Raw genomic sequence first — 13,598 nt, forward strand, 5'->3', positions numbered from 1 at the left:
AAGTTCCCGGATCTAACATAGTTACAGGTCCAAGCAAAAGCTTGTTTTACCTAAAGATACTTCACAAACACTACCTTTTATAAAGAACAATATGCTGGCTAATTTAACAAGATCTATAAACAGCCACTACCAGCTTACCAGATTTATCTATCCTCTCAGATCCAGCAAGATCCACAATCAGAAGCTTGCCTTTTCGTATCTTATCTATGCCTAAGTCACTGTGTGCTTCAGTAACAGTCACATTTTCACAAGACGTATGACTTTTGCCTTTCCCAACAATAGACCTTTTTACGGAAACCTGATGACAAAGAACACGACGCGATATGAAAATTGGAAGAAAAAGAAGCACGTCAATACCAAAACAACTCCTATGCACTTCTCACCATTAATATAGCATGACTACGTGAAGAACTTGTGTTGAGCTTGGTGTTTGCCGCATGTCGATTGGCCTCACCATATTGAAGCAGTTCCATAAAGTGGTCAAGATCATGAATTTTAATCACTGAGGCACCGGGCAACAACACCTCTCCAGTCTTGGCATCCTCAACTACTGGAATATTGACCTTCTCAGGTGCAAGGAGATCTTGAATTGTTTCCATGTACAGCTAGAGTAAATTAATGAAACATGATTAACAGCTAACATGGCAGATAATAGATATGCTAATAGAAATACCAATGTGCCCATATCAGCAACGCCAATTGGGGGAACACTTACACCTAGAATTGTGATAATTATAATACAAAAAATCTAAACACAACAGGAAATCCTTGAACGCTAATCATTATGGCATTACTTCAACAAGGAAACTTAATTACAAACACCATGTATGTGTCCTTATGATTCTAAATCCTTAAAACTTCAACAATAACTACTAGCCAAATGAAAACATAAAAATTTAATGTCATGCAATATGGAACACAGAGATGTGTAACAATGACTAGTCACAACTTAAAGCACCACTATTTATGACAATCCCATACTTAACAATATCAAAATTTCAGCAAGCAAATGCTGTTGCCAGTACCCCAATTATGCAAGCAATCCATATTCCTATGATACATTAAAAATTGCCTCATATCACTATAGAGCATAGCTTATTCAAATACCTGTATATAGGAGAACTCCACGCTCTCATGAGCAAGAGATGTACTAGTGATGATGTCTTCTACAGCTCTAACAATGATGCCACGTTCTGATGCATCATTTTTACCCAGGTTGCCAACAGTGTAAGTCTTTCCAGTACCTGTTTGACCGTAAGCCATAATTGTCCCATTATAGCCACTCAATACACTCTGCAAAGTGTTTGGGGGTTGCATAATATAAAAAATCAATTAATAACCATATACGTTTAACAGACTTGTTCAGAAAAAGGTAAAAGAAAAGGACACCTTAATATGAATGATTCATTAGTGACAGACGGAAAAATACCAATCATTTATACTAGTTTAACAGGCCAAGACAAAATCCTGTTATTCCAGTGACTTAGACACACATTATAAAAGTACTAGGATTTGTAGCACATATGAAGAACACTTGGAACTACAAAAGCAACATAAACTTCTTATAAGAGGCTATAATTGAATAAATAGCAGGTTCGATATCCAACAGACTAAATCTCCCCCAATCTTACATGTTCCCCCGAGCCACATAAAAACCACCCGTTGCAAAGTTGACTTCTATGTGATTTGGGGTGATATTTTGAAATTTGGGGTGACTAAGCCCATTGTATTGTACACCCGTTGTATACAAGCTTTGCAGTGGAAATAAAATGACTAGATTTTGTAAAGGTGGAATTTCCAAAAGGTACAACAAAAGAAAAAGTGAGGTTTGAGAAAGTTAATTTACAAATATGCAGCCTTTTAGAATAAAATTGAAACAGAAATAATAAAATTCATAAGAAGGTACCTCTTAAAAAGCAACAACACCAAACACAATTATTAATCAAATGAGAAAATAATCAAATACCTCAACAACAGGTTTTGCTACCACTTCATAGATCCGCTTTTGCGAAGCGGATTCAGTAAACACTTCATCAAATTTATAAGACTCGGAACTCCAGTTGTTTTTCTTCAAACTCAGTTTCTTCAGCTGCATGAAACCAGAAAAAGTAAAAAATTACCCAGCCGATCTAGCACCACAGACTGTCAGATAATGAAACAATACTCGATTATGTACTTTTTTCCTTCTTGAATATGAAAAAAGAATTTTAACAACAGCAAAAACACTTCACATAATAGAAGGCATCCAGAAGCAAGGGGGGAGCAAAGAAGAGTGTACACCAAGTGACGAATGACTTTATTTACTGGATAGCAAAACCGCAAAAGTCCCAGAGGCATAAGACCAAAGATATGCCCAAATGAATACCCAGCCAGCAAAGAAACTTGATGAGGAATCCTTCTTCGGGAATCCTATCATCCCTCACCGCATATTAGCCAAAATAAAAATATACAAGTGTCAAGAAGAACGCCTATGATGCCCCCTTTCTTTATGCCTCGAAAACAACCATGCAACCAGGAATGTGCAGAAATCAACGCTGGACAAATAACTTCTCCAATCTGATCAGGTATAACACATACAACTTGAGATTTGGCTTCATTTATACGCTATATAGGGTAACCGAATCAATACACTACGAGCTGTGTGAAGAAATTCCAGAAATGGCCAGCAATTGATATATTTCAGGCAAGGCTCGATTATAGATTTTGATTTCTCATATAAGCTCATTCATCACAACTGACAAATCTTCACCATTTTCCTGTTGAGGATTTTCCAAGTGCCATTGATGTACAATTACCAGAACTTGAAAACCAGTTCGATGAGGTAACCAAATTTCTTCATTTGACATAAGAAAGTTCACACGACTTGCCAAATTTTATCGTACTGAAGTTTTCATTGTTGAACTTTCTTTTGTGGAAGACTCATTTCAAATTTCATTGTTAAATATTTGAAGTGATGAGATTTTCAACGGTGAAGAACCTTAGTGAGCTTCCCATAAAACTTGTTGAGAGTTGAGACACAAAAGCATGACACATACTTAAGAATATACCTGCTTCTAAAGTCAATGTTGCTTTGACCCTTGGCAACAACAAGTGCCAAAATGAACATTTTCAGGCTTGATTCAAATAAAAAAAGTTATGTAATACTGTGGGAGATCAATTACTCAATGATTTTTTTTTTATCTCTCATCTAGAGAAAGATTTATTATGGAAAGTAAGCATCGATGATCTTGTAGTTCGATTTCAAAATATGAGAACTCGATGAGAACAATTGTAATAGTTTATTTAAATGAATTGTTAGACTGTGTTTTAAATTATATATTTTTTAAGGGTATTTTTATGCTAGAATTATTTTTGGAACTTGTATGCTATTGAGTCGATTGATTCCATCACCTCTAAGCTAAGCATGTTTTGTGAGCCAAAGAAAAAGAGATTTTTTATTGAACAATACTGATGGAAACAAAGAATAGAAAGATAGTTAGAAACGAAAGGACGAGATGCTTGTCTCTACCCTCATTAGATCAATAAAAAGACTCTTTACCACAAGTATTGCAATTTTCAAAATCATTGCAACCTCAGCAAAAGCCCAAATCCTCGGCCCTCGAGTTTCACTTAAACGGATTTTCATGGCTATCAATCCATCAAGCATGGAAAATTTCCTCACCTTGGCCATCGAGTTTCACTTAAATGCTAATTTTCATGGCTAACAATCCATCAAGCATGGAAAATTTTCTCACCACATATTAGAAAGGTATGGATGCATAATACTTCCCCTTTGTATCTCTCCATGTCTTTAATTATGTCTTCTCCATAATAGCAAGTCGATGAACGTAATGTTTAAAATTTGCTACCATTTAAGCCTTAATCGTTTTCACAGTGTAACATAATTCGCTATATAATTCTGTTTTCAGATTGCGGTTCTCCAAAGTTGGCACAAAATAGGCCAAAACCGACCATACTTCGTTTTTTTCGGATCGCAATTTGCGGGGAGAATAGGGAATTATGTTACACTGCATTTTTATCACAAAATTCCAATAACTTCATCTTTTGGAAATTCATACTCAAAAAATGAAGTTGGAGTAGGAATTTAGATTCAAGGTTTGGTTCAAACTAAGTTAGCTTGATTGGAAATGAGAAAAACAACTTTATAGTCAGCAACACGAAATATTTCTTGGAAGATGATGGTGAACAGGTGAAGCCAAAGCTAAAATGGCCAGGTCAGAGTTCTTAGAGCTATAAAATTTGGTGATTTGGATTTTTAGAGCTAAAAAATCTGGAAGTATAATATCAAAAATGTTCTTCAAATAATGAGATAAAAATTGAAAATCAGAGTTCTTATGTCTTATAAAGAATTCGACATATCTACAAGAATTCCCAGTTCCCAGACACAATCTTACCTCAAATGATTGAAAGATTCTGAACTGAGAAAACACCCATTAAGCAATAATTCTCTGATCATAAATGTCTTTTAGTCTTTTCATTATTTCTTTTATTTGAGTTGATTGCGTGAGATCTAGCTCAAATAAGAAGCGAGCAGCTTCTCCGTAATTAATATTCTCACTGCTCCTGTAAAACGGCTTCCAATCTGATAAAACATTCTCCGCTAGTATCGATATGCCTTCTTCCAAAGTGATTCCTTACAGGCATTATTGGTATTTATCCCATATATGTACCTTTGACAAATCAAAGCTCTAGAAGTTTTGCAATCCAACAGCAATCAAGAAGACATTTCCCGATATGTAGACTACAGATTTACTCTGCTTAAATAAGTGAAACATTGACAGAGTATGATTTAACTATATCTTAATTACAAATTAGCAATTTGTCGTATGAAATTTATAGATATGCAATTTTTCATTCTTCCCTATGAGCTCAGTCATCTAATTTAATTAGGAAGGAGGCTAAAGAAACAAAACCGATAAATGCTTGACTAAAAACCAAAAAATAGGAGAAACAATCACCTCAGGCTGTAGTTCAACACAATCAGCAAAATCTACATCTGAAGCAAGATCTTCATTATTTCTCGGTCGAAGCCTCACAGCAACTCTTACTCTTCCAGGTTCTGTAATGGGCGTCAAGCTAGATCAGTAAACTCTTTTCTTTTCCGCTGTTCGGAAATTTTTTAGATGGCAAATCACCCTAGATCATCATGTGCTGCAAACTCTCCTTCATCAATAGGGATACAAATCTTTATTGGCTTCTGTTTCAGTAACTCTGTGTGCTGCAAGCTCTCACCCTCCCCTCCCCCCTTCATAGTTTTTGTCCATTATTCTGGCGCAAATATCCAACTCCTTCGTCCGTTAATAGTGGTACAAATTTTATTTCCTTTTCGCTGAACTTGAAATCATAGTCCGATTCTCCATGTGATGCATAATAACTAATAGAGGAATAACTACTTACAAGTATATTGAGCTACTAGGTGTGTTGATTCATAACAATAGATGATATTCTAGCTTGGGATGTGGCTAAGAGAAAGGTAATTTTCGAGAACTGTCTGGGTACATTACTTCTTGAACTCAAAATTATGAAAATCTCGAGTGAAAGGAAAAAAAGCCATTAGAATACCATATGCAAAGTCAATCCATTTCATAGAGATTGATCTTTCTTGTACAATTTTCTTCACACCATTCAAATATACCACATTATCTTCCAATTTTATATTTAACCATAACTAGTTCTCGCCCAGTCAATCATCTAACCAAGCAAAAATTAAGCATGAAGAACGCATATATTTGTAGCAATGTCATAAATAAACTAAATCATATTTCACAAATAAATAAATGTTGTACATTAATTGATGGAAAAATTGATTTAATTAGTCCCAACTATGGCGTCTTGACGAAAACAGTCCCAACTATCTTATTCTTCAGTCCCTACTTTAAACCCCCCCCCCTTTACACTGGTGGTCCGAGTGGACTGGTGACTTGCTAAACCGGTAAAAAACGAATTAACCATTTTTTTTTCACCTATGTTTTTACCCCCTCTTTCCGTCTTTCTCTCTCCTCCCTCCTTCCTCCCCTTCCCCTACCACCCCACCACCATACTGCCACCACCCGATCCCCCTGCACATCCTTCTCCCAGCCCCCCCACCCCCCCCCACCCCCCCCCCACCCCGCTCTTGCCACAGCTATAAGGTCCTCAACTGACAATGACTGTTATGGAAATTGTGCATTAAAAGTTGGATGAGAACTTTATCAACTCTAAACTTCCATAGATAACCATGATATTTTCCTGGCCAGCGAGCAATCAATGCCAAACGACAAGCTTCAAGCATCAAAGACTCTTCCTGATTAGATGATTTCCCATGATGCACGCTTGGAACAGTCAAATGCAAACGTAATAGACTTGATTATAGGTTCACAAGATAAATTCAACACTTCTGAACACAGTTTCTTAGTAGCCTGGATAATTGGATTGCATAGTTTTTAGTACCAGGAAAAGCTAATTGATACTCATACATCAACAGGGGTTTCAGGGGAAGGGGGTTTTAAGGAAGATGGGAGGGTTGGCTGGGGCAGGGGAGGGGTTAGGGGCTAGGGGGGTGGGGGAGGGGGAGGGGGTAGTGGGGTGGAAGGGGAGGCGTTTGGGTGGCAGTGGAGCAGAGGGAGGAGAGTGTAGGGAGGAGTGAGGAAGAAGATAGAAAAAATGGCAAATGACGTAAATTGTCTTCAAAGTTTGGGACTGAGCAATAAAAAATAATAGTTGAGACTGTTTTTGTCAAGACACCCATAATTGGGACTGATTAAATCAATTTTTCCTTGATTAGTTTACAAATGTTCTATTATAGCTTACTTGTATATTTAACCCTAATAAAGAGAAAATGTTGTATATATATAACTACCTACCTTACATATTTATCGAGTCTTGTATTAAATTACAAATGAATGTTTGATATTATTATTTTTGTTGAAAGGAAAACATAAGATATTAATTTATAGATGTTGTATTGCAGTTTTTTAATGTTGTATCTATATATTTGTAATTTACCAAAATGCCCCTAAACAATGAATATGAGATTGAGATTGGGCAAAGCTAATATATCTGTTAAAGTTGAAAAAATAAATGCAACGTGATTGATAAATGGAAAATTGGACAAGAACTATCCCACCTTTGCCAATCTGCCAAAAATAATCCCACCTTTGAATTATTTTGTAATAATCCTACGTTTGCATATTAACTTAGATTTTTTTATTTTAATAATGCAACATTTCGGTCATTCGCAACAGGTAGGCAAATCTTTCAAATATTCCTGAATAATGCAACCTTTAATAAAAATTTCTTTAAATGGGTAAAAACCGGATGCAACTTATTCAACAACTAAAAGGGACACGTGTCAAATAATAATATGTTCACTTTATTCTTTCTCCCTCCTTACCCTACCCCAATCCTCCCCCACCCAGAAACCACCCACGGCCACCACCAAAACCACTCCCTAACCTGGCTGCCACCACCAAAACCACTCTCCAACCTCGCTGCCACGACCAAAACCACCCCATAGGCATCTCCCCCACGGCCCCACTCCCGAAATAACCACACCTGATTCTCTCTCTCTTTCTCTAAACACTCTCATCAATCCATTCACTCATCATAACCCTTCCATCCATCTCAAATAAAATATCAAACCAAACAGCAGAGCAAACCCTCTTTCGCCATCTTCGTGCTCTTCTCTCTCTCCTCTTTCTCTCTCCTCTTCTTCCCTCACAAATCGAACTAAGATTGGTTTGTTTACTACCTTTTTGTTCTTCATCTTACCAATTTAATCTTCCTCTTGTTTAGGATCTGATTATTCCTGTCCAATTTTCCTTGATAAATTCTCAACGTCATACACTAATGTAGCTCTGTATACATGCAGCATGTGCAGGCCCGGCTAAGGCCCTGTGCAGGGTGAGCAACTGCACAGGACCTACGATATTTTAGTATAGTTTTTTCAACCTTTAGGGTCTCATAATTTAATTGAGCACAAGGCCCATAAATTGTACGAGACGGCCCTGAGCATTTGCATAGCTGGGTTGCTAAATTACGACAAAAAAATTATTATTAACGCCCTAAATACTTATTCTTATACTGTATTGGTATACCCTTCTTCTACCCTTTCTCTCACCTCCCCTTTCCCTTCTTATTTTAACACCACTATGAATTGCACCATTGGAATCACCACCACCAATTTCCCGGCATAACTAAAGATAGTAAGGAACAAAGTAATATACTGGATAAAGGCACGAAATGTTGCATGTATTTAGAAACGGATAAAAATTGAGAACTATGCTTAAGAAACAAACAAGACTGCAAAATTTAATAAGAGTAAGAAAAAATAATGAAAACCTGGATCATGGGCGATAATGGAGGTGGTTCTATTAAGAGGGGTAACAGAACGCTTAGTAGTAAGTGGTTTGACAGAATCAAGGTCTCCGGGACTGTTATGAGGTCTTGAAACCGGAGTAACCGGGCGCTTGGTGATTGTAACTGGTTTGACAGAATCAAGGTCTCCGGCATTGTTATGACCTCTTGGAACTGGAGTGACAGAGCGTCTGGAATCCTGAGCCCTAGAATTCGGGGTGACGGACCGTTTCGCCGTCTTAGATCGATTGGATTGAGTCATTATAGGACCATTCATGCTCTTATTCAAAGAATTAGCCGACGACGAGGATGACGAGGGCGATGTCTGCCATGTTTGCCTCTCTTTCGCCGGTTTTTGAGTCGCCATTATTGCAGAATGCAGAATTTGTCTCACTTTAGCGTGAAACTCCTGTGTTACGCACAAAATGGAGCATAGAAGATAAAGGAATAGAGAGAAATGTAGAAGTGAATTCAATGGAGGTTGGTGGTGAGAAATGGAGAAGTAGTCGTTGGTTCTTCATCAGTGAGGAGAGAGAGAGAGAGTAGAGTAGAGGTGTGAAAGTGGCAAGCACGACTGAAGAAAAGAGCAAAACAAAAACAAAGACAAATGAAAATAATTGAAACAGTCTGTTTAATTGTTAAATGTTGGTAGGAGGGCTCTCAAATCTTAATAATGTAATTTTGCGTATATTTCCCGCGTGTCACAGTTGCTGGAAGATTTACTGTCTTAACGCTATTGCTTGGTTCCAACTCAAATAAGGGGATGTGAAGGATGTCGTGTGGGATTTTATCTCTATCTCTATTATACTCCCTCCATTTCATTTTAATCTACACACTTTGATATTTTACACTATTCACAAATTCACTTTGACCATCATTTGTAATTTATACATGGATAAAAATATAGTCATGTGGGATCTTGTTAAATTCATCATAACATGTCTTTTATTAATATGTACTTTTTAAACAGTTAGTACATCTAATCTTATAATAATATATTGATGTAGTGTGATGAAGTATGTTAGTGCAACAGGACTTCGAGCATCAAAAGCTCCTGTTTGGAAATTAGTCGACGTAACATGACTAATTTATTTGTCCTTTTATAGAAACACTTTTAGCCACATACTACACATCTAACATGAATGTCATTCAATGCATCTTTTGGTGAACATTTAGTGTCCAAGAAAAGATGGACTTGCATGTGGCTATTACGTGCTGAGGTACATGTTCGATATCGTCAACCGTTGCACTAACGTCGATGATCTTCAAAAGGTATGTAACTTATTATTATATGTTAGTTTATGCCTATTTTTGCCTTTTACGCTTGCAAATCGTATTTATCGAGTCATTTAACCCCAAATTCATTTTAAACATGATAATATGAGCCATAATGTAACTATTGTGTAGATTTTTAGGCTTTCAATTGTTGTAGGTTGGATTTTGGGAACGAAAAGGGCATTTTAGGCCTAGCTTTGTCTTTTCGCTTCCAAATCGTACTTATCGAGTCATTTAACCCCAAATTCTTTTGGAACATGATTATATGACGTATAATGTAACTATTGTGTAGATTTTTAGGCTTATTTTTTGGGAACGAAAAGGTCATTTTACGCCTAATTTTGTCTTTTCGCTTCCAAATTGTACTTATCGAGTCATTTAACCCCAAATTATTTTTGAACATGATTATATGAGGTATAATGTAACTATTATGTAGATTTGTAGGCTTAATTTTTGTTGTTGGTTGCATTTGGAGAACGAAAAGGTCATTTTACGCCTAGTTTTGCCTTTTCGCTTCCAAATCGTACTTATCGAGTCATTTAACCCCAAATTCTTTTTTAACATGATTATATGAGGTATAATGTAACTATTGTGTAGATTTTTAGGCTTGCATTTGTTGTTGGTTGCATTTCGGGAACGAAAAAGGTCATTTTAGGCCTAGTTTTGCCTTTTTGCTTCCAAATCATACTTATCGAGTCATTTAACCCCAAATTCTTCTTGAACATGATTATATGAGGTATAACGTAACTATTGTGTATATGTTTAGGCTTACATTTGTTGTTGGTTTCATTTTGGGAATGAAAAGGTCATTTTAGGCCTAGTTTTGCTCGCTTCCAAATCGTACTTATCGAGTCATTTAACCCCAAATTCTTTGAACATGATTTTATGAGGTATAATGTAACCATTGTGTAGATTTTTAGGCTTGCATTTGTTGTTGGTTGCATTTCAGGAACAAAAAGGACATTTTAGGCCTAGTTTTGCCTTTTCGCTTCTAAATCATACTTATCGAGTCATTTAACCCAAATTCTTTTTGAATATGATTATATGAGGTATAATGTAACTATTGTGTAGATTCTTAGGCTTGCATTTCTTGTTGGTTGTATATCGGGAACACAAATGTGATTTTAGGCCTATTTTTGCCTTTTCGCGTCCAATTACTGTTTCTCGAGTTATTTAACTCCATTTTCTTTTTGAATATGATAATATGAAATATAATATAACTAGTGTATAAAGTTTTAGGCTTGCATTTGTTTTTGATTGAATTTCGGGAAGGTATATGTCAGTTTTAGAACTACTAACTAAGATAAATGATTGAATTCTTATATTATGTGTGTTTATTCCTTGGTTGTTTTGCAAGGTTTATATGAATAACACACCAAGTTTGAGGGCCTTCACCACAGATGAATTACGTGAAGTTCGGGATAAGTTGGTGTCCCACATTACCGATGATTGTTTATGATACATTTTGCTGGAATATCATGATATAATTAGCTACATCTACTAGTTTGTATCAATTCTATGTACACTTTTTACATTATTAAATATACATATATAAAGTTAATTATTACGTTAAAAAACTTGTCATATATTATTGCAATTTGATCTGTTTTTTTGTGTCGAAAGGAGTTTTTGGGCGGGGGTGGGGTGGGGGCTACCATGGTGGACTGGGCTATGGGGCTGGTTGGGTGCTGGGGTGGCTAGCAACAATGGGTGGAGGGGATGGCAGAGGGTGGGCTGGGGTGGGGGTGCAGGGGAGTGAAGGGGTGGGCTGGGATAGGGGGCAGGGCGGGGGAGTGCAGGGGATGGGCTGGGGTGGGCAGGGCTTGGGGGGAGTGCAGGAGTGGAGGGCAGGTGTGCTGGGGGTGGAAGGGGAGTGTAGGGGCAGGGCAGGGCAGGGGTGGGCTGGGGGTAGGGGGAGTGCAAGGGGGCAGGTGGGCTGGGGGGAGTGCAGGGGCAGGGTAGGGGTAGGGGTAGGGGTGGGTGGGTGTGGGGATGGGCAGGGGTGGGCTGGGTGTGGGGGTGGGCAGGACTGGGTGTGGGGGGTGGGCAGGGCTGGGTGTAGGGGGCTTTTGGCTGGGGTGGGCTGGCAGGGGGTTGCTGGGGGGCTGGCTGGGGTGGGCTGGCAGAGGGCTGCTGGGGGGGCTGGCAGGGGGGAATGCAGGGCTATTGGGGGAAGTGTAGGGCTGGGGGAGTGCAGGATGGGGCAGATTTATTTTTTTATTAAAAAAAAGGAATACGAAGGGTTGCGGTTTTAATCCTAAAACGCAGCCCTTCTCATCTCAAAGGGTTGCGTTTTAAGCTTAAAACCGCAACCCTTTACTTGAAGAAGGGCTGGAGTTTAAGCCTAAAACGCAGCCTTTCTAGCTACGAAGGGCTGGGTTTTTTGCCTGAACCGCAACCCTTCGTTTTGAAGGGCTCTGCGGTTAAAAACTGCAGCCCTTCTTTTCTATTGAAGGGCTGCTATGGAAAGGGCTGCTGGCCAAAAACGCATTCCTTAAGGCTGTTTTGACCGCAGCCCTTCCTTATTTTTCCACTAGTGATAGTACCCTATTTTAGATAGTAGTCTTCATGTGTAAATGCATTTTGAAACTAAAACATGTATTTGGATTGAAACAAGTTAGTTATTATCGGATGAGAACAATGAATGTATCAAGTCGATAATCAAAGTTAATGTGACATTACATATAAGTTCACTTTAATAAATATAATTATACTATCACTTAATTGTGTAATAGATTAACACCATAAGTATGGACTATGGAGTCTGAAACTCGTATCATTTAATTCCACTGCTTCAGATCTTCTTTCTCTTTAAACTCCATCACTTTACGATGATCACTATCTATGAAGAATTTTTGTTCTAGCGCCGTCCGACACCTCCCGTTACCCAGCCCTTAAATATTTTACAAGTTTAATTAAATAAAAGAATACTAAACTTGGGGGTGTGCACACTTTAGGCAAGGTACCTAGGCAAGGAAAAAGGATTTTTATCAAAGTTATATACTTTATATTATACAAGTATTATCAAGTATCCAGAAAGGTTTTTTGAAATTAAATATTTTAAAAGTTTAATTAAATAAAGTGTTTAATATTCCGCATATACATGTACTCAGTATTTTTACTGACACGCTTTTGTTTTGTTTTGTTTTATGGCTTTGTCCCTGTGATGACCCTTTTGGTGAGCAGAATTTATAGGTTGATTGATGCATACTTCATATGGGGGAGCTAGTGAGGAATCATAATTAGTCAAGGAGTTGTTATTTTATTTTCTTTATTTTCATTGTTATATAGTTGTACAATAAAGTTTATATTAATAAAGAGAAGTTGTTTAAAGTTATTTCCGCTGCATTAGTTTAAGTTCAGTTAGTAATTAGTATTAAAGCCTTTAACGTTATCACGTGGCGGTAATACTCTCAAGTTTCTCAAGGAGTTTTATATTAAAATAAGTTTTCCAAAAGAGATTTATTTCTCAAATTTGGTGTGAAAAATATGATGGGTGGATACCCCTATTTATACTAGTTGGAAAAGTAGAATCGGGATAGGATTAGAAAACTAAAAGATAGATTTAGGGAAAAAGATAAACTAATCTAGCTAAGATATAGTTAATATTTACGATAATCCAGTTAAGATTAGGAAAAGATATAAATTATCCCATAATACATAATTATCTAAGATAAAATAACAAAAAGATAAAAACAAAACAAACTAACCAAACTTCACAACGCATGACATGCGTCGGAAACCTTTTTTTTTTTCTTTTGAAAACCTTTTTTTTTCCTTTTTTCTTCAAAAAAAATCTTTTGCAAATATTTTTTTTTCCTTTTCTTTTTTTTTTAAACCTTTTTGGATTTTTCTTTAAAACATTTTTAATATTTTGTAACCATAATACTTGGGTTTCAAAACTAGTAAACTTAGACCCAATATTTTTTTGGGCTACAATTTATTTTTAAATACTCAAAATCTTTTATAAAAGCCTTTTTAATAAATAA

General features: G+C 37.0%; 1 protein-coding gene across 6 annotated transcripts in view; it reads right to left on the reverse strand.

The window, feature by feature from the left end:
- The window catches only part of LOC104896724 (kinesin-like protein KIN-UC), a 29,916-nt gene extending 20,965 nt beyond the window's left edge, over positions 1–8,951 (reverse strand). For 2 of the 6 annotated variants that reach the window (XM_048647654.2, XM_010683497.4), the window contains exons 1-6: positions 8,320–8,948; positions 4,959–5,059; positions 1,967–2,089; positions 1,108–1,293; positions 384–605; positions 139–298 (exon numbers count right to left, since the gene is read on the reverse strand). In XM_048647654.2, the coding sequence (XP_048503611.1) occupies positions 139–298; positions 384–605; positions 1,108–1,293; positions 1,967–2,089; positions 4,959–5,059; positions 8,320–8,701 (1,174 nt within the window). In that variant the 5' untranslated portion in view covers positions 8,702–8,948. Of the gene's footprint in view, positions 1–138; positions 299–383; positions 606–1,107; positions 1,294–1,966; positions 2,090–4,958; positions 5,060–8,319 lie in introns of all 6 variants that reach the window. The other 4 variants (XM_010683498.4, XM_010683496.4, XM_048647655.2 and 1 more) reach the window with 3 other exon arrangements.
- Positions 8,952–13,598: the final 4,647 nt, after the last annotated feature.

Source organism: Beta vulgaris, chromosome 6 (assembly GCF_026745355.1).
Source record: "Beta vulgaris subsp. vulgaris cultivar EL10 chromosome 6, EL10.2, whole genome shotgun sequence".
Taxonomy (NCBI): domain Eukaryota; kingdom Viridiplantae; phylum Streptophyta; class Magnoliopsida; order Caryophyllales; family Amaranthaceae; genus Beta; species Beta vulgaris.